The sequence below is a fragment of the Trichoderma gamsii genome (genome assembly GCF_001481775.2).
Source record: "Trichoderma gamsii strain T6085 chromosome Unknown Scaffold_2.2, whole genome shotgun sequence".
In the NCBI taxonomy this organism is placed as follows: domain Eukaryota; kingdom Fungi; phylum Ascomycota; class Sordariomycetes; order Hypocreales; family Hypocreaceae; genus Trichoderma; species Trichoderma gamsii.
The window spans coordinates 1657874-1677958 of record NW_020171339.1 but is presented as its reverse complement, the minus strand read 5'-3'; the positions used below and the strand labels follow the sequence as shown (position 1 = coordinate 1677958).

General features: G+C 51.6%; 6 protein-coding genes across 6 annotated transcripts; 2 read left to right on the top strand and 4 right to left on the bottom strand.

Annotated features, from left to right (window-relative positions):
- Nucleotides 1-6837: 6837 nt before the first annotated feature.
- TGAM01_v201012 (cell division control protein 2) lies at nt 6838-8061 on the bottom strand (the record flags this gene model as incomplete). The annotated part of the gene is made up of 3 exons (XM_018806610.1): nt 6838-7129; nt 7203-7878; nt 8025-8061. The coding sequence occupies 3 exons, from the start codon at nt 8059-8061 to the stop codon at nt 6838-6840; spliced, it is 1005 nt and encodes a 334-aa protein (XP_018660252.1).
- A 792-nt stretch (nt 8062-8853) lies between these two features.
- TGAM01_v201011 (hypothetical protein) lies at nt 8854-10619 on the bottom strand (the record flags this gene model as incomplete). Its single annotated transcript, XM_018806609.1, has 3 exons — nt 8854-10278; nt 10322-10473; nt 10556-10619. The coding sequence occupies 3 exons, from the start codon at nt 10617-10619 to the stop codon at nt 8854-8856; spliced, it is 1641 nt and encodes a 546-aa protein (XP_018660251.1).
- A 248-nt stretch (nt 10620-10867) lies between these two features.
- TGAM01_v201010 (hypothetical protein) lies at nt 10868-12114 on the top strand (the record flags this gene model as incomplete). The annotated part of the gene is made up of 2 exons (XM_018806608.1): nt 10868-11016; nt 11076-12114. 2 exons carry the CDS (start codon nt 10868-10870, stop codon nt 12112-12114), a joined length of 1188 nt encoding a protein of 395 aa, XP_018660250.1.
- Nucleotides 12115-12594: 480 nt separating this feature from the next.
- TGAM01_v201009 (hypothetical protein) lies at nt 12595-13822 on the bottom strand (the record flags this gene model as incomplete). The annotated part of the gene is made up of 2 exons (XM_018806607.2): nt 12595-13324; nt 13395-13822. The coding sequence occupies 2 exons, from the start codon at nt 13820-13822 to the stop codon at nt 12595-12597; spliced, it is 1158 nt and encodes a 385-aa protein (XP_018660249.1).
- Nucleotides 13823-16056: 2234 nt separating this feature from the next.
- TGAM01_v201008 (hypothetical protein) lies at nt 16057-17712 on the bottom strand (the record flags this gene model as incomplete). Its single annotated transcript, XM_018806606.1, has 1 exon — nt 16057-17712. The coding sequence occupies one exon, from the start codon at nt 17710-17712 to the stop codon at nt 16057-16059; it is 1656 nt and encodes a 551-aa protein (XP_018660248.1).
- A 1201-nt stretch (nt 17713-18913) lies between these two features.
- On the top strand, nt 18914-19840 carry TGAM01_v201007 (hypothetical protein; the record flags this gene model as incomplete). Its single annotated transcript, XM_018806605.1, has 1 exon — nt 18914-19840. One exon carries the CDS (start codon nt 18914-18916, stop codon nt 19838-19840), a length of 927 nt encoding a protein of 308 aa, XP_018660247.1.
- Between the last annotated feature and the right edge of the window lie 245 nt (nt 19841-20085).

Genomic DNA, 20085 nt, shown 5'->3' with positions numbered 1-20085 from the left:
GTTGTTGAGTGTGGCTGGAGGGGGCTGCGAGTCCAGCAAACCACGTAATTTTTGCCTCGCCGAGGACAAAGAGTCAAGAGGCGCATACAAGATACGGCCTCTAATAGGGTAGGCGGGCTTGTGCATACGACTCATAGCAAAGCCGCACAGCCAGCCTCCTTCTCGCGGCGCAAACATTACCCTTATCGTTAATCCATGACTGACTGACTGACTGACTGACTTGTTCTATTTGACTCAACAAAACAAGAAAAGAAGAGTCAGGCACGCAGCAAATCGGCTAAGCCTCGTTGGCAAAAGCCAAAACTTAAACAATCACGCAAAAAAGAGCAATCACACATCCGCGGAGGCACTTATCTGTGGCAACTGACACTAGTACCTCAAAACGATAGGCTAATCCGCCAACAAAGAAACCCAAGAAAAACGTCAACACGGGTGCACCACTAAAAGGGAAAAAGACCGAAAGCATAAACTCATAGTAAGGCACCTAGCCAAATAAACAAGGGGAGCCTAAAAAACTCAAAATCACATCACCATTAACTGTATTCTTTGTCGTCTAAATGAACATCCAATTTCCCCTCTCATGCGCATCAAAAAAAGGGAAACATACAGACATAGAGACCCGCCCCTGTCACAAGCCTCATCAAGTGATTCTTCCCCAAAACAGGCTTTCTCACTCGCACTGCAACCCTACCCAAACCTTTTTTTTTGTTGTGCTTGTACGAGTTGTTTTTTTTTTTCCTTCCCCAAAGCCTGATGACGGCTTCGGGTCACAGGATGAGTGTCTTTGAAGTGATGGAAACACATGGTTGGATGATCATCACTGTCTTGGGTGCTAGTTATATGTATCTAGTATTCGAGGTGCATGCAGGGACTTTGCAATGTTGGGGTAAGATACACGTCTGCAGTACCGTAGCGGCTTTTTCCCTCTCTTTCATCCCTTTTTCTCCAACCACGTTCCAAGGAAAGGCAAACGGTCATGTGCATCTCCACCATCACATTCAGAAGGGCATAGCCAAGTCCATGGTGTAGCAGTAGCGAGCATCAAAAATTGGGCTCTATGCAGCATCAACAGCTATGAGTGGTGCTGCTCTTGCTTGTTATCCCGCGCCTTGGGCATACCTATCTTCGTTGTCATGCTCTGCAACACGATGCAACGAGTAATCGCAATGTTACAGCGTATAATCCTCCTTCCAAGTCTCTTCTAGCTTGCCATCTCCCATTCGCCAAGCCTAGACCTCATGTGTCCCAATGTCTCAGTGCTCGGTCGTCGAGCTTGGGCTTGGCTGGGACCGCAAGGCAGCATCGCTTATCATGGCATGATGCCACAAACTCAGCCTGCTGCTCAGCTACTCAGGCAGCCAGACGGTGGCCTTGCCTCTACACGATCCATTTTCAGAAACTGACGATACGAGTGATGAGCTGAATGGCACGGCTCCCCGTCATTCGGTATACCCGGGCCATCCCACCAAGCATACACTTGCGCACAGACTCACTTACACCCACCAAATCAGGGGACAGAAAAACAAGGAATGCCAGTATTTAGGACTTACACAGAGGTATTATGCGCATACAATTCCAGATACTACTTGGTGTAGAGAGTGCTTATGCTTCAGCCTTGTACGCGCATTTTATTTTGCAGTCCCTGTTCTTCTATCCTCTGCCTGCCACCTTCATGCTCACTTTTTCACGCTTTGGCCTATCCCTCAGCCAATACCATGCCTGCGTAGAACTTCAAAATAGGACCGACCCGTTCTAAGAGTAGTAGCACCGGATCCATCATCGACGCGAACCATCAACGGGCTCTCCTAGACCAGTCAGTGAGCTGAGGGCCTGAGGCATTAGATGGCCCATCCAGCCCAGCACCTCTCAGCCCCTATGCATGTCTCGGAGCAATATCACGTAGCAGCCGGTCATTCTTTAGACCGGAAGGACGTCGCCCAAGCCGACAATGACATGTTGCATCTTCACTATTTTCCTTCTTTAGAACAAGTTTTTATTCAGCCATAGCCGCGACTATCATCTCGACGCCTGCACATGCCTCTCTGGGGCCTCGGCACTGTCAAGGTGGTATCACGGCAGCGATCCCGCCGAACTGCCTATGCAGCACAGCCTCTCAAACCCCCTAAGAGACAATTAAACCTACCTTATTCATCGCCGCCCAACTCACCGAGCCTTTCCCGTAATTTAACTCGACCCGTGGCAGAGTAGCATTTGGGGTCCCTTCTCTTCATTCGGAATATCATTCCTCAAGCCCATCTCACCCTCCTCTCTGTTTCTTCTCCACCCATCCAGCCGCTCGGATAAGATTGAGCGTTGAAACCAACAGCCGCGGCTTGTCCGATCTCATCCATTGGCTCACAGACAACATGCAGCTTCTGTTAGACATGGGGCACTATACGAGGTGGGAAATAACCAACTGCTGTACAAGGCAGAAGCAATGAGGAAAAGAAAATACGGCACCTCCCTCTTCCGCGTTACATCCAGCCGCCTCGTCTTTGGGTCATTTGCCGCCGTAGCATCGCGCTTCTCTCGGATCGATCCTTCATTCATGCCGAAACTTCCCCACCATGGGCGGCTACTGATGCTTCCGGTGAGATTTGGGGCACTGTAATGCGCCGTATTTGGTAAACGCATTGGCAGTAAACTGCTGTTGCATTGTTTCTTCCATCGACAATGGACCTGGACGCAATCCCTGCTCCTTGTGGATTACATGCACTTGCTTGGGCGCTTAGGGGCGGTTTTGCGCCTAGCGAACCAATCGTCGTGCTGCATCCTCATTGCTGCCCTGTCGTGTCCAACGAAACATCTACAAGCGCTTGTATCAGGTCAAAGTCGTTTGGCAGTGTAAATATAGGGCTGTTTCTGAAACGGACGGCTGAGTCGAGCACGCATATCTCCTTACAATCTCCTGGCCTTCTCCACGTGTAGGATTGATACTAGGCTGCGTGGTATTGTAGGACCAAACGAGATCCGCTGAGTACCAGACAGCCAACATACATGTAATGGGAGGTTGGCTTCTGTCTATTTTTAGCATCCAGTGAACAGTACTTTGTCGAAACGTCAAGAGTATAGTGTATGTCGCCAGAGAGACCGAGACAGCGCCACTCAATCGTGATAAGTGCTTAAACAAGAAGATGAAGTGATCCACTATATTAGGTTGTAATGGGGAAGAAGGAAGTTTGTCTCAACGAGCGAGCTCATACGTAACCTAGTCTACCTACATAGTAAATATATCATTAAACGGTAAGCGAAGTCGGTGTGTTGCGTGAGTGGCATAACTGTGCTTGTATTCTCTAGCTACTGAGCTCTACCGTGCGGTAAGACTATGTTACTAGTTATGGCTATCGTAAAAGAACGAAAAGAGACGGCCAGAACCATGGATAGCCATTGCGCCCTGCCACTTCTCCAATTATCCTTCTTGTTGGAAAACCATGCTTTGTAGTGTAATCCCAGAAGCCGGAATAGGAAAGAAAACTAAAAATGGCTTCTCTAAAATTTACGTTCAAAATCTTCAGCAAGCGGACAAGTTTTTATGCAGCCTACAGTTCAGCAACTGGGCAGCTACAGCACCTTAGATTCTATACGCCTGAAGAAAAGATGATGATTTGTACATGGACAGTTTAGAGTCATGTCTAAATTTTGACTGGCGCAATTAACATTGTTGCCATATACTTTCATGCATTTTCAGAGTACTAGTAGAGAACTGTTGCTACTCCTAGCATGGCGTAAAACCTCCAAGTCCGAAGATAGGATGTTTGCCATATCATCCACCCCATTGGCCCGGCAGTCTTGTAGGAGATTGCCGATGGTCTGGTATAAATTTTCTGTTGCGAGTCGCGCGAGCGTCCTGATCAAGAGAGCCGGGATCCTATGACGTGAACTACGGCTTCGTACGTAGGATACGTTATGTAGAATCGAAAAGGCTTGTCATTCTTATGATACAGGATCGGGGGGCTGCTACATAACTATGACGGTGGTCTCCTTCCTTCCTTCTTCCAGGGACGTCGAGACAAGTGTCCCCCAACACTTTAAGGAGTTGGAGATGAGGAGCTCGCAAGATCACTTTTCTCACCGCGGGCTTCCGAGAGCTTTTCTTTCTGGTTCCTAATCGTTTAGACGATGATTGCGACCCTTTTTGACGTTGTTTCTTTTTTTTCTTCTTGCGTACCTTACTTTGTGGTGATGAAGCCAACGATATTTCCTGGCGACAGAAGCTGAAGAGAAAGTTGGGAAAATGGAAATGAAGCTCAAAAATATTGAGAAGTTTGATGTCGCCAAGATCAGATTCGAGCCTGCGTTTGGACTTGGGCCTGGTGGAGTCGAAGAAGTGAACACAGCGTTTAATCTCACAATATGGCTGTACATGTACAAAGCCTAATATTCACTTGGCAAAGCATGACGAAAGTAATGGATTAGAAGTACGGTTTTCGCGTAAAGAGTTCTCTTAGTGGTAGAAGATATGCGTCATAGTAGAATTGTTGAGCCATGTTGGGGGACACCTGCCCAACGTCTGCAGAAGGAAGGAGGTCCCCGGAGCAATACGGGCAGTATATAGCTAGCCAGCTCCCACCAATCTGGGCATGTAGAATCAACACCTTTCAAATCCCTTATCGCTGGGCTACATAGGCACCTATGTCTTCTATTCGACGAGGCTGAAAGCCGAGCGGAGAAAGCTGAAGCCCAGATCTCGAAGGCTCAAACCCTTATAGAGGCTCAAGTCCAAGCTCCCGCTACTTAGTCGGGCATGCAGAATCAACGCCTTTCCCATCCCGCCTCACTGCAATCTCTCCGTTCGTCTTCGAGATCCTAGAGGCTCAGTCACTAGCTTTAGATGCCGAAGCTCGAGCTCAAGAGGCTCAGGTCCAAGCATTAGATGCTGAAGCGCGAGCTCGAGAAGCTCAAGCGCAGATTCAAGCGCAGATTCATGCTCAAGCTACACAGCTGCCCTGTCTCCCTGTTCTAGAGCCGAGAATTCGGATCTCGGTACCCGTTTGCGTGTCGGGTGCGTCTCTCGTGCCGCCGCCAACTCAGGCATTCGAGGTTGCTTTCCAGGTACAGGAGCCCGCGTTAGTTGAAGGCCAAGAGGCCAGACAATGACAAGAAGTGTGCAATAGTATCGAGAATGGATTTTCCGTTATGTAATTAGGTAGCAAGAAGTAGCTCCGTCAGAACAAAGTGTACTTTGCGTTCAATCTTGCTTTGTCTCCATCCTGTAAAATTCCCATCAAGCGGTCAGTGTGCGAGAAGAGACGAATTCAGGACATCGACAAGGACATTAATACTGTGACTCTTACCGGCGACGATTCATTGACGGAGGCTGTCTTCTCTAAGAAGAAGTAGCAACAAAGGGGCTATGGGGAACTGGGTTGTGATTTTTTGTAATGGATTTGTATTGTACGAGACGGATAGTAGAGGAAAAGAAATGGTTCAAGGCAACGTCGGGTTTATATCTGAGCAGAGTCTAGTGTATTTTATATCAAGAATTTTTTTTCCATTAACGTACCTAGGCAGCTGGATGTAGTCTGCATCCATAAACAAAGACTGCAACCGTCCAAAAAAGCCAGCAACGCAACAACATCTACCAGGTGTTGCAAAGTTCCAGTTTACCCAAGATGAGGTATAGAATAAAAATAATAAAAACTACACATCATACCAAAACTATACAGCCCGTCATGTTTGTTCAAGGAACAACGATATGATTTAGCGGAACTGGAGTAGGCCCATCACATGTTAAAGACGACAATACAAACCATCTACCCATCGCGTCCATGTCCGTCCTCATAGATCACTGTGCAATAAAAGGGAATAGAAGTATACTTGACCAGGACGCCAGACCTGCCGAGCCACCCGCTCCTTCAAATGATTGTCCAAACACTTGGAGGTATAGCATCTGCTGAGGCGAACCAACATTCTAGGTAGCAACACTCAATCCAAGAGAGCCATGCAGACACCCGTCGGAGATGCCATTGAGAGACAAAACAATACCCGTGATTCTACGTATCCAAAGATGAGTTCGTAAAACATGGCGCGATAATCAAGGGACCTTAGCCCCTTACACCATGGTATGATCTGGATCTCAATTGCTAGACACACCACATGAGCCAAGCTGTACTTCTCAAACTCAACAGGCACAGAGCAAGCGACATCATCAAAGAGCATAGAGTCAACAATAATTTGTCCGATTCCCGCATCATGTATCCTTTAAAAGTCATTTTCCATCATTCATGTCATCTACTGTTATCCTCATACTAATTGTTATCCGTTTCCCTCCCCCCCAAAAGAAAAAACCTAGCATTGTCCCTTGCATATGCTGTACATGAAAAACACACAAAAAAATATTAGTTTGCCTAGAATGAGCCCAGTCCCTCGTGTCCATATTTCCCTTGGCTCGTAAACCACGTGTAGCGTGCTCATTCGCTTCCATAGCTCACCGAGCGTCACGATGAAGCATGTGCGTTATGACACGTCACTTGTCCTTGCTTCTCCTTCCAACGTATTTGCGTCTTCCCGCGTCTGGTGCCTACACGTATCAATCATGGGCAGAGATAGACAGACAATATCGGGCGTCGGCAAATGTTGAACGCGGTAGAAACGGCTCAGCTCTTGAGCAGCATACTCCGCGACGCTTTTGACAGGCCATTTTAAAAAAAAAATGCCAAATTACGTTTGTTGCCTTTTTTTTTTCCAACGCACACCTCCTCCAACCTATAGCGGCCTCTTGAAGATGTCGCAGTATCCTGAAAACCAGTTAAATTGAAAATGATATCAGCGTCCACGTCATCTTCCCAAGAGCCATTACCAAACAGAGCGTCACATGTATGGAGGTACTCCGCCCATCTAGTGGAAGTAGCTGTTACCGCGACCTGCTGTTGGGGCTGTTGCCGGTGTTGTCGTTGATCCCGGAGTTGGCACGTAGTCCTCGAAGTAAGGGTGGTTGCACGCCTGCTTGGCCGAGATTCTTCCTGCAGGGTCATAGACGAGCATCATCTCGAGCAAGTCTAGGCCCTTGTCGTCGAGGTTGGGAGAGAGTGGTTGTTGGTAATCTCGTTGCCACTTGGGGAACGATGCCTTAAAATCGGGATAGGATGTGACGCCAGGCCACAGGTCTTCTGTGGGAGTTCCGAGAGCACTAGAGACAAGTTAGCCAGACAAAATTGCAAAGAAGAAGTTGCCAACTGAGGGCAAAATAGAGGCCTTCTCACCGGAATATTCTGAAAATCTCGTCAATCTCAGAGTCGCCCGGGAAGAGAGGCTTGCGCGTGCACATTTCAGCAAAGATGCATCCAATGGACCACATATCCACACCAGTCGAGTACTGTCTTCCACCAAGAAGAATCTCAGGGGCTCGGTACCAGAGCGTCACCACCTCGTGCGTGTAGGTTCTCAGCGGCACACCAAACGCCCGGGCCAGACCGAAATCTGCAAGCTTTAGATTGCCATCTTTATTGATGAGTAGGTTCTGGGGCTTGAGATCTCGGTGCAGGATGCGGTGCGAATGGCAGTATCTGATACCGTCACATAATTGCATCATGAACTTGCGAATGACGGTGTCGTTCAGTCCAAGCGTCTGTACGCGGATGGAAGTGCCCTCGGGGAGCGTCTTGCCTCGACCGCCGTCGTTAACAGGAAGCGCCTCCATGTACTTTTTCAGATCCAGGTCAAGAAACTCAAAGACCAGATACAGCTTGTGGCCATCGGCGTGGACAATGTTGAACAGCTGAACGATGTTGGGGTCTCGCATCTCCTTGAGGAGAGAAATTTCGCGGATGGCGGTGCTCGGAACGCCCTCGTCTTCGGCTTCGAGTCGGATCTTCTTCAGGGCAACGATTCGTCCGCCATTAGCAAGGTCCCGAGCCTTGTACACGACGCCGTAGGTACCTGTCAGAGTCGGGATGCATCAGCATAACGGTAAAGCATAGAGTAGATGCATAGAGTGCTGTAGGGAAAAAGAAGCGAAGAAATACATATTCATGGCTGCAGCACACGAACAGGGGCAAGCTGGATAGCTCACAGCAGCAACGTACCCTCTCCGACTTTCTCCAGCTTCTGGTAATTCTCCATGGCGGCGGTTGGCTGATGAATTGGAGATCAGGGGGCAAGGCAGCAACTGGACTCGGATGGAGCTGATAGCAAGGGAAGATAAGTCAACGTTGTCAAGTAGAAAGAGGTTTCGATTCGCCCTTGTCCCTCTTCTCGGTCGTCGGCTGTTGCTGCGAACACCACAAACAGGGGCGTTGGTGTCTGGTCAAGAGAAAGAAAAAAACACGTTCACTTGGTCGTCCGGGCGAGGGGTCAACAATTCGCGGTAACTGGCGCGGGGGGGCACAAACGCGGTCTGGCTCGGGGACTGCACCGCCTCTGGATAAAAGTTTGCAGCACTGCTCGAAGCTTGATGTAGTGAGGGATGGATCAATGCTGGGTGGTCCGTTTGTTAGTAAGCACCTGCCAGGGGCAGTTCCCGCAGAGACAGCTCGAATGGCCGATGTTGACGAGCTCTGGGCTTTTGGACGTTTGTTGTGTTTACTTTTGTTACTTGGGGCACGAAGTGCGAAAAGAGGGCGGCGCTAGGCTGGGCTGGGCCTGGCGCTGCATGTTGTGCATCCGCCACAGGTCCCTGCTTTAGCGGCCTGGCGATGTGGCTCGCTGTAACACTAGAGGGTTTAATGCGATGGAACCAGTAGGTATCTGTCTGTGAGAGATACGGAAAGATATAAGTTGAATGTATACATGAATGCGGAAGGGGGTTAAGATCATTGTAATGCATCATCGCCTGCTGACTATAGAAAAAATTGAAAAGGAGCCTATAAGTAACAATATATCTGATACAACAGAAATCACGTCACATCACATCAATCAGTCGCCCTTTCGCCGCAGATCCAAAATCTTGGACAGCTTCAACGTCCCCTTCTCCCCCCATCCAGACGGCCCCGACTCGATGTCCGGCCGAACAGCCACGTACCACCTCCACGCCCTGCGATCCAGCTCTGCACGGCCCAAAGTACCAGCCCAGCTCGCAAACAGCAGTCGAAGCGCTCCCAGCAGCCTCCCCAGATTCTCCTGCCTCTCATCGTTCAGTGCTGCCACGGTCTTCTTGCCGCTGCTGCCACTGCCACCAGTCTCTCCCCTGTCAGAGGTACTGGCAGAGGCAAAGCTCCGCAAGAGATAATTCCTTGCATTTTCAGGCCGATGAATTGCCATGCCAATCGTAGATATAGCCGGCTTCTTATCCTCCGCATCGAGCCCCCACAGCGCTTCTCCAGAAAACGTCGCCGTCCGCCGCTGAGCAGAAAGCGCATCATTCAGACACTCTCGCATCAAGCGCCACCGGTCAGGCCCCAGCATGACGCCTCCATACCATCGCGCAAGGACGACGGTGGTGTTTGTGATATTCGCCTCGCGCAGGAGCTCAAGCATGAACTTGCCGCATCCCGCTTCGCCATCGTCAAAGGAAGCTTCCTGCACGAGAGATGAGTTGCCAAAGCTGGTGCGTATTGCCCACGCCACATGGGAAGCCGTCTTTTCCATGTCAGGGTATTTGTTGAACAAGATCTTCATGAGACCTGAGCGCATAGACGGCGACGTTACTGGGGCTGCATGCGCTATGAAAGTAGATCCCTTTGAACTAAGCGATTTGCTGGTTGCCCATACATTATCAGATGCCGTAGACGTCGGTGTTGATGCCGATTTGCTCGTATCTGCAGACGAAGTCTGTGGTGCCTGTGTCTCAGCGCTCTCTGACCAGGAATAATCGCCTCTTTTCAGAACCGGGATTTCTCGTCCCAAAACAAAGACCTTTGGCTGTCCAGTTGGTATTGGCGGCTCCCCACCAACCGGCGCCTTCTCAATCCCAATACTAATGGCCTTGGACCTCGAATTGGCACTTACAACCGCCTGGGCAAGGCTAAGACGGCTGCTCGGAGGCTGCTCCGGCATAGTGAAGCGCAACAGCTCCACCGCAAATGCCAGAACCAGAGGAGCTCTATTCGTCACCAGTGCCGTCTCCTTGATCAGTTCCTCATCTTCGCACAGCGGCAGCGTTAGTGATCCCTCGAGCTCTTCCGGCGTAATGGAGTTATAATCCAAATCCCTCTTGTGCATTTCCAGCTTTGGCTTTTTCCCGCCGGCTGCAGAGGCAGGCTCCTCAGCGGCACGCTTGTTGCCCTTCTTGCCGTGTGACTTGCATGCCGTGTGGAAGCTCTTGGCGAGCTTCGCGTCACTGATGGCCTCCTCAACAGTAGCTGAAGGTGCCTCGGCAATCTGTTCAATGCTGTGTCTCGACTGTTAGCTACAGCGACTCTCAGTAAGTAAGGCAAGGGTTCACGCCATCAGTGTCTCGCCTTTTCAAATTCTTGGACTGCAGCGCCTTGATGTAGCCCATGGCCGCCATCATGGATGCTTTGCGTGCAGTCAGCATGCGCAGCATCTCTTGTAAATCGCCGTGACCCGCCATTGCCGCGACTGATATCTCGAGGACTAGAGATGAATAGTCTAGATCAGATGCCCTCTCTCCTGCTGAGTACTAGTAACAAAAGCAATCAACACCCCTGAAAGCCACCGGCGATGACGTGACGTGCCAGGGTATCAATCGCACCAGCAATAGTGAATCTCTCAGATCGCATCACGCCTCACGAGATCTCAACTTATTCACTCCTTAGCAGCCACTAAGCGGCAGCCATCAGCCAGCGGCCCCACTTGACCGGTTCTTCTCTCTCGATGCAACCGCATTGCATATCCGCACCTTACTCTTTCTGCAAGCTCCGGAGTAATCCATCGATCGGGCTCAATGCCCTCAACCCACAAGGATTAAAGCTTTACTTACTCTTCTTCCTTTCCTCAATCGCGCCAATTCCCACACGATGCTCCCTCGATGAACGTCCCTACTCGCCGCCTTGCCAGGGCCGCTGCGAGCGCTACTACGACACCCTTGCAATGGCGCCTTGCAAGCTCTTCACGCCAAGCTGTGAAAACTCCTCCAGCTCGGGTCCCGTCACCCCGCGTGACAAAGTCATATAAGCCGTTTGTCTCTCTTACCTTGTAAAGTGCTATTCGACGTCTAACCTCCATGTAACATTTAGAACACAAAAGCCCGGCACTTCACCCAATGCTTCCTCGCCTCCTCCACCACCACCACCTCCCAAAGCCGATACCCTCCTCGACATCTGGCGCCGTGCCTGGCTTCCCCTAACCGGCGCCTCCGTCCTCGCCGGCTTCCTAGGCTTCTACATCTTCGGCACCACAGCCGCATCCCTCAAATCCTCCTCCTCTCCTTGCTCCTCCTCCTGCTGCGAACATGCCACGCCCACAGGCCGACCCCCCGCCCTGAGCGGCGACAACGCCGAGCAATTCGACAAGGAACTCAACCTCCCCGAATGGTGGATGGGCATCACCAAGCTGCGCAAGCGTCTCGCCACGCACGCAAAGGGCAACGTCCTCGAGCTCGCCATGGGCTCCGGCCGAAACCTCGAGTACTACAACTGGGAGCCCCTCAGCACCGCCGTCGAGGCCGCCCGGACGGGCCAGATCCCCCCGCCAAAGATCCCCCAAGGCATAACATCCTTTACGGGCCTCGATATATCCGTCGACATGCTCGACGTATCGCGCAAAAGCCTCGCCAAGTCCGTCCCGCCCATGTCTTCCTCCGCGCCGATCGTCAAGGCCTCGTCCATGGCCGACCATACTGGCGGCCAGCTCTCCTTCTTGGATGGACACGTTCGCCTCGTCAACTTAGATGCGCACCACCCGCTGCCTCCGCCCGCTCATACCGATAAATACGATACGATAATCCAGACCTTTGGCCTCTGCTCCGTCTCCGATCCCGTCGCTGTACTGTCTAACCTGGCTAACGTCGTTCGACCTGATACCGGCCGCATAGTCCTCCTGGAACATGGGAAAGGATACTATGGCCTTGTCAATGGTCTACTTGATAAGAATGCCGGGAAACACTTTGCAAAGTATGGATGTTGGTGGAACCGGGATATCGAGTCCATTGTCGAGGATGCCGTGAGCAAGACGCCTGGCTTAGAAGTGGTGAAGCTTGAGCGGCCAAACATAACACAGATGGGGACGCTGGTTTGGATCGAGCTTAAGATGGCAGCAAAAGACAAAACGGCATAAAGTTTTCGACAGGATCAAACTACAGCGCATAATCGTGGGCATAGACAGCAGGCGAGATTGACTGGCTACTACCTATACCCCAGCGACTGATTGTCATATATCATTGTACACTATTCTTGGGCGACCAAGCATTCGAGAGATGAGCGGACTTTGTTCTTATAATTGAGTGGTTTGCTCTTTTGTGTGTATTCCTAATTTTTTTTTTAAACGCCTCGTCCATAAAAGTTCCCCGCTTGGCTCCCTTTGTACTCCTTGTTCATCTCATCATCTCCATAGTATCAGAATCATCATCTAGTATATTTACAATAGAGTCTCTCTCTCCCTCCACACAAATACACATATATCCACGCCATATGCGATAAAATCAAAGGCCATCCAACGCCAGCTCCGTTTTCCCTTTTTTGAGTATTCCCAGCTCCTTGCGCCATTCCATGATAACATTAATAGTAGTAGTAGAGAGTAAAAAAATAAAAATTGAAATCAGCATGCATCTAGCAAGCAATCAAGCTCGTCTATCTCGATGCTCTCGGCGCCCTTGCCCCACTCAAACAGCTTGTTGAGTCTTTCCCAAGCGTCAGCGTCGTCTTCTTTCCGACCAGCGGAAATGCTCGGCTTGATGGAGGGGCTAGCGAGAAAAGTGGTGGTCGCGCTGGGGCGGCTATCGGAAAACCATACGTCGTCCCGATAGTAGTCCATCATGGCGATGCTGTGGCGCTCGACGGTTTCTGGCTGAGGGACTTCCGCGTTTAGTTTGCGCTTCTGCAGGCCATCTGCAGTCTGTGTGAATTCCCGCTCATCCTTCTCCAGAGGCGGGGCGTTGTTGCGGGGGCTAAGGATAACTCTGCTCTGATGTGAAGAGAAGGATCCGATGGGGGTCATGGGCATTAAGATATCGTCATCGGTATTGTCAAACTCGGTGGCAGACAGGTCCACCTCGGGAGAAGGGCTCAGTTCACGTCGCCTTGCCTCGATGTCATCTGAGCCAGAATCCTCGGTAAGAGATACTGATGGGGTGAGAGAGGCAACCTGAAGACTTGCGCTAAAGTCTGGGAGTGGCTGCCTAGGAAGATTTGTAAGGAAGTAGTAGGTGCGTCGCGGGTGTACTGCCTCAAGCTCTTTGCCCAGTGGACAGGGCGCTGAGGCAGACCAGCAGGTCCGCTTCATGTAGGAGGCGAGGCGGGATGAGATGATGGCGCAGGGGTTTGCAGATCTAGAATCGTATGGTTAGGCTCATCCGCTCAAGAAAATGGGGGAAAGAATGATCGCGGAGAGGAACATACTGTTGTACAGCCGTCAATGACTGCATGAGAACGGTCGCCAACTCCTTGATGAGATGAGGGCGATTGGCGGTCGACTGTAGCTGGACAACAACTGCTTCGACAATGTCGTCCTTAATGCTCTCGATATCGATCTTCTGGGCTGCGTCGGCATCTGGCATCTCCTCGCTAATGGCTCGGGGAGGCGAGGGCGGCGGTGTCGTCTCGATGACGGCAGTATCTGCGGCATGGGATTTCTTGATGCGCTTGTTGGGGTGCGCATCTGGAGATTCTGAGCGCGAGGAACTGGCCGCGGGTGTGGCGGACGCCGAAGTCGAGGCCCCGCGAGATGTGCTTTTGGACGAGGCAGCAGCGCGAGAGGCGTGCGTGACGGGGACGTGTATGCCCAGGCTGGGCAGGGACAACGATTTGCGGCGCGTGTTGTAAGGCATGGTGGTGCAGATATGGTAGATAGACGAGGATGACGATGACGAAGGTGATGATGTGTAAAGAAGGTTGCGTTGTATATGTATGTAATGTACTGATGTATGTAATGTATCAAGGACGATCTGGTGTAATTGGGCTGATAGGACGACGTAATCTGGATGGCGGTGGCAAAGAGGAGACGAGATCGACTACAGGCCGGCACGCATAGAACAGGCTGCAGACGAACAGACAAGGCTACGAGGAGGATATGAGGCTTTGTTTGTTTTTGCTGAAGAAGTTCGTCCCAAACATCCCGAGGGAGGGCAGAATTGTCTCGGCAGCAGGTCGGGGGGCGGTCTGCGGTTTCTACGAACGGATGGGAAGGGACTGATTGGAGGGGGGGAGGGAAGCCACGAGCCACCGAGCAAAGAGAGGCTCAGAGGGTAAGAGCTCAGGCGATTTTCCTGGCGTTGGCGGGCCAAGAGAAAAAAAAAAGAGGCAGCAAGCACGAGAGCTTGAACTTTTTTTTCTTTCCCCTTGGATCCCATTGGCCAGAGCCCCCGTCACGGCTGCCGAAGTGGAGCGCGCTAAACGTCAGTGCCCGCACGGACCACTCGCTGCTGCAGCCAAAGCCTCCATGGCAAGCAGGGCCCACAGCAGAAATGGCACAGAAATGGCACGGAAATGGCAAGAGCGATGCCTGTTACAGGCCCGTGCGGTGGGGTTGGCAAGAGCTGGTGGGGACGACGCCTGCCAGACACCGCGACGGCGGCCACTCTCTGGTTGGTCCGCAACTCGGCACTCAGGGACTATCACAGGGTGGGGTTTTTTCTTTTTTTCTTTTTTATTAACGCTTGCCATCTGATGGGGCCACTGCTAGTACCCAGTCGTTGTGTCTGGTGAGGTAAAAAAAAAACTTGAAGAGAATAGAGAAAAAAGTTTCCAGTTTTCAGGGTCGTGGGGACCACATCATGGCGATGGAGACGCGCACCAGTACTACTGTGTACTGGACTGGCTTCTAGAACGAAAAAGACGCGAATAAAACGGAGCTGCAGAGCCCGGCAAATTTCGGTATCCTGACACTGTTGCTGCGACACTGCAAAGTATCTTTTTCACTCAATTGGTGGTGGCTGGAGGAAAGCTTCCATTCGCGTCTTCCGCTGCACTGCAGCAAAGGCGGGGGAGGGGAAGAGAGAAAAAAAAAAAAAAGAGGCTGTGAAAAACAATTAGTGAGACAGTTGTTTTTGTGCGTGGGTGTGTAATTGTGTGCACACACTTGGAGAAAGGAAAAAAAATTCTCCAGTGCTACGTTGGGGTTTCGCTTGGCATGTGTCCCGACGCTTCTGGCAATCACGGAGTACGGAGTAATGCTCCGAATAGATTGCGACCTCACTTACATGAGCATTCCCTGCCGTCGATTCTGCTGCCACCGCTTCGCCACCCCTGCCACAGCGACATGGATCCCCCAAAACGCAGAGGCCAAGGGTCTTTTTCCAGCGGGGCGCGCTGCCAGTTAAAGCGCCCTAAGCGATTAAAGACCGCAGCGCGAGATTTGTGTCGTTTGACTCGCTGCCGCATTCATGTCATGTGTAAGTCGGGCCACAGCAGAGCAGAGCAGATGGAGCTCAATGCGACGGGCCCAGCCTTTGCCGAAATGAAGGGCTCGCAGTCTGCACTCGGACTAGCTGTGCAGTAGCTGTGCATGCTAATTGATGCTGGCGGTGACATGCCAGTGGCTAGGAAAGAGTGAGATTCAATGTTTACTTGGCTTTGGCTGCTGCAGGTAGATATTCAGACAAATACCTACACCGCCCTGCTTTGGCCCTTTTACCTAGAACTTACGCCAGCTGTACCTATGCCCAGATATTGTCTGTGCGTCGTCAATGCCTCGGCCCAATGCCGTAGTCAATGCTGCTAGCCGTCCTCATTCGTGCTAGATGTTTGTCCATTGAATGATCTGTACTTTGCGCTGGTGATATTTACTCCACTATCCATCTCTTGCGGCAGCCAGCACCGAAATTAACGTGTTGCGGTGTACGGCCGTTGTAGCTAGGCCACTTACAGCATACAACCCAAGGGACCACTTACACCGTCCAATGGCCGGCTGCAGGGTCTAAGTCTCGGTCTCAGTCTCAGTCTCAGTCTCAATCTCCAAGAGACATGTCGAGATTTACACGAGTCGTCGAGTCAATGTCTCACTTCGTCTCACAGTATTCCTTTTTGCCCTTCTTCCGTCTATCGTCTCGGTTACCAGTGTCTCTCACTTGCCAAGTCTAATTGCTCCCTTGACGGTATACTCGCGCTCGGTGCTCTCGCACCTGGGCCACCCGGTGATGATGCACTCGTTCTTCTCTTTGCCGTCGTCCAGCCCGGCCCATCGTAAGCCTTTGCCCATCCCCAATTTCCACCAGAGGTTCCAGTATCCCTGCTCGAATATGTTCATCCACAGCCGCACGACAGGCATGCGTAGCCAGACTGCATAGTACCTCCACCACCCGATGCTGTAGCCCACTATGACGGAGGGGTCCATGACTACTGGGGCGCCGCCTGTGACGTTGGTGATGGCCAACGGCAATAACGAGCATTCGGAAATGATGCATGCGGGCGGCTGTTGGAAGCGCAGCGTTGCCGCGTCCCAATTCGCCTTCTTGCTGCGGAGAGGCGGGTCGAGCAGCATGTCCCCATCGAGGACCACGAGGCCGTTCCAACAGGTGCCAACCTCCAACACTCGGTTCTCGCGTACAGCCTTCTTGTCCTCCTCTGCTGTGAAAAAGGGCCAGAAGCCACTTACGGGCCTTCCACAACGATCGCGAAGCACCCAAGTGTCATACACCGTCGCGCCGTCCATGTCGATGCTGCAGGCCATGCGTCTTTTGCCCGGCTTCGCGATCTGATGCGACATGGGATACTTGGCCTGCCGTCCGCCGACATCATCACCTCCTACTGCTGCAATTAGTTTGAGCACGTCGGTATGGTGGTAGACGACGTCGTTGAGGATGATGACATTCGCGAATCGCCTGTTTAATCGCTCCAGGGGCTCCAAGGCGCCGTTGCGAAGATTTGCCATGTAGCCCATTCTGTGCTCAATGCTGTGCCAGGGATTTTCCGGGGGGTACCCGCGCAGGTCTGTCGTTATGTTGACGCTGTGCGCTATATTGCGCCTCGTCAGCTCGCGGCCAAAGTGCAGCAGCTTGCTGGCCGTGTTGTCGTCGCTATCGTTTTCCGTCAACGAAACGTAAACGTTCGGCCGGCCGAGAACGTCGATGAGCTTGAGAGCCTGCGTGGTCCACGAGTCTAAGATGTCTTCGTTGTTCCAGAAGGAGGCGGCAATGAAGTAGCTCGCATTGCGTGCTTGATGCTCTTGTAACGTAGGGGAATAGGCCATAATGGACGCCGCCGTGGGGAATGGGGACGAGATGCCCGTTGTATAAACCCACATGCTGAAGAGCGCACCACTCAGCCAGAGCAGCGATTGCGCCGCTCCTCCACCTCTCTTAGCCCTGCCCGCTGTAGAAGGCCCATTGGACGGCAACAGGAAGCTGCCCTTTCTCTTCCGCCTCTTGGATGCGTAGGATGAAGAATGGTATGCCCGCCATGCCGCCAGGATCACCTTGACGGGTACGAAGACCAGCACGACGGCGAGGTACACGCTTAGAGGCCCAGAGTTGTGCGTGAAGATTATAGGGAAGAAGCGGAAATATAGCGCTGGGAGGGCTACCAGATAGGCCCCGGGATGGCTTTTGATGTGCTTGACGAGGAGCTTTAGACGGCTGGCGTGCCGAGGGCTGTAGCTTTTCGACGAGCGATTGCCATGGTCGTCGTGGCTGTCGTAACTGTCGTCTCCGCTGTGTCTGTCGGTTATGTCGTGGCTGCGATTGCGATTATGGGAGTCGAGGCCGATGCCAATATCCGTCATTGCTGGGTTTTGTGTGGTGTTGACATATTTGCTGGGAGAGGTAGGTCGGGTGGAGATGAGGATTACATAGTTCAAGGCAGCTGCTAGAGCTAGGCGCTTTCAGTTAGTGGAGTGGCTTGGTGTCATCTACCCTATACCAATGCGAGTGTTGGCCAAATTATTGATGGCTTTCCACTCTTCAAAAAACATAGATGCAATGATAAAATCTTAGAAACCGCCAGTGTGGCTGCAGCCAATATCGGGATGAATGCGAACAGATTTGGAAGGGCGATTCAGAACGAATGCTAACATGGCAACTACCGGTAGAGCTGTACTGTCGATATAGTAGAATTTTGGATGAGAATTGGAACTTGGATCTGCTTCTAATTGCGCCTATGATTTACTTTTTAAATCAACAAGATGACGGTAAATGAGAGCAGCTATATTCTTACACTGATTGGCTATAATGAAGAGAGCATACGATAAACTGGCTACCTATATAACAGCGAGACTAAGAAAGAGCAAGAGTCATAATGAAAACCAGTTGGTCAACCGTAAGCAGCAATTTTACCACGTACCAAGACTTACAGCTTAAGCCCAGATCGAGGAAAGAGAACAATTAGTGTTTTTTCCATACCTCAATTGGCGACTACTGTGCTATTCGGAGTACAGAGCATACACACATGGCCGGTACAGTAACACACTGACAACATCAAATTTCCCGGTGCGGAGTAGCTCCCGGCGCCGAGATTTTAGATCAAAACCGCCTATACCTGTCTGGACTATTTCACCAGACATCAACTTGTTTCGACAACCAGCGCTCCACATGGCTTATTCTAGCAAGGAACAGGAAGGGCGTAAAGTACATTTAGATGCAGCCTCGGTGACATTTCCCCGACATCTCATTCCGTCCCGACATCTCATTCCGATGTGTGGAAATTCCGATATGTGAAAGTAGTTCTTAAGAGTCATCCATTGATAAGTCATCATGTCTCGTTAGGCATTCCGTAAAGATTCCATATTTGGTAATGAAGCTATAGGGCCGTGAACGGAGAAGCAAAAAGTACTAATATCAAGATAGAGTCACATCAGTTGATGTATATAAACTACTTTGACAAACTTCCCCTCACTCTTCTCTCTTCCCCTCTCCATATCCAACCTTCACACTCAGTCAACCCTGGCCATTACCTTTCTGAATAACCTCACTTCTCACACTTTCAACATGGAACTTCCCTACGTAACCCTCGACGTCTTCACCCGCACCCGCTTCGCCGGCAACCCCCTCGCCGTCGTAACCATCCCTCCCTCCGGCCCCCCTCCAACCCAAGCCCAAAAGCAATCCATCGCCCGCGAATTCAACTTCTCCGAGACAATCTTCATCCACGACGTCGCTGACCCGGCCACAAACACCTCCCGCACCATCGACATCTTCCTCACCACCGCCGAGATCCCCTTTGCGGGCCACCCAACCATCGGCGGCGCCATCACGCTTCTTCCCCAGGGCGTCACCCAAATCGTCACAAAGGCCGGCCCCATCCCCGTCACGCCCACCGGCCCGGACTCCGTCTCCATCGGCATCCCGCACAACGTCCACCTGCACGCCGCCAGCCTCGCCTCCTATCCGGGCCTCGAGCCTGCGGTCCATCTGCAGCGCAATGAGGCCGTTCGCCAGCTGGAGCTTGCGGCGCCCGTCTTCAGCCTCGTCAAGGGCATGACCTTTGTGCCCATTGAGCTGCCGTCGCTGGAGCTGCTCGCCGCCGTCAATGTCAGCAGCATGGAGTTCAAGGCAGCCGATTTTCTCGACGCCGACTGGCAGCAAGGCTTTGTCGGCCGCTTCTACCATGTCATCACGGGCACCTCCACCACGGACGACGGCGTGCCGGTTATTCAGCTGCGCACTCGCATGATGGCCCATGACCTGGAGGATCCCGCCACAGGCTCGGCTTCGTGCTGTCTGGCGGCCTACATGAGCATCCATGGAGGGGACAAGCAGACAACGCAGAAGCGACGGTACGAATTCACCCAGGGCGTCGAGATGGGCAGGGAGAGCTTCATTGTGGTCGACGTCAGCCTCAAAGACGGGGCTCTTGATACAGTCACACTTGCTGGGTCGGCGGTCCAAGTCATGCGTGGACATGTTACCATTTAGTAGAGCCACTACTCTGATAAGAAAAAAATAACTTGCCCCGGCGTCATTTGTCTCACAAAAAGAAAAAAATCCATAACCATTCGCCTTTGTAATGTCCATCGTAGTCCTTGCTTCCCTCTTCATAAACTGTCATCTTGAACCCAAATGTTATCCGGCTAGGTTCCATGAACCCAGATGCTCCCAAATGCGCCACCCCTCTCGCGATGAAAAAAAGTATTTATCGTACATTAATACAGAGTATTACA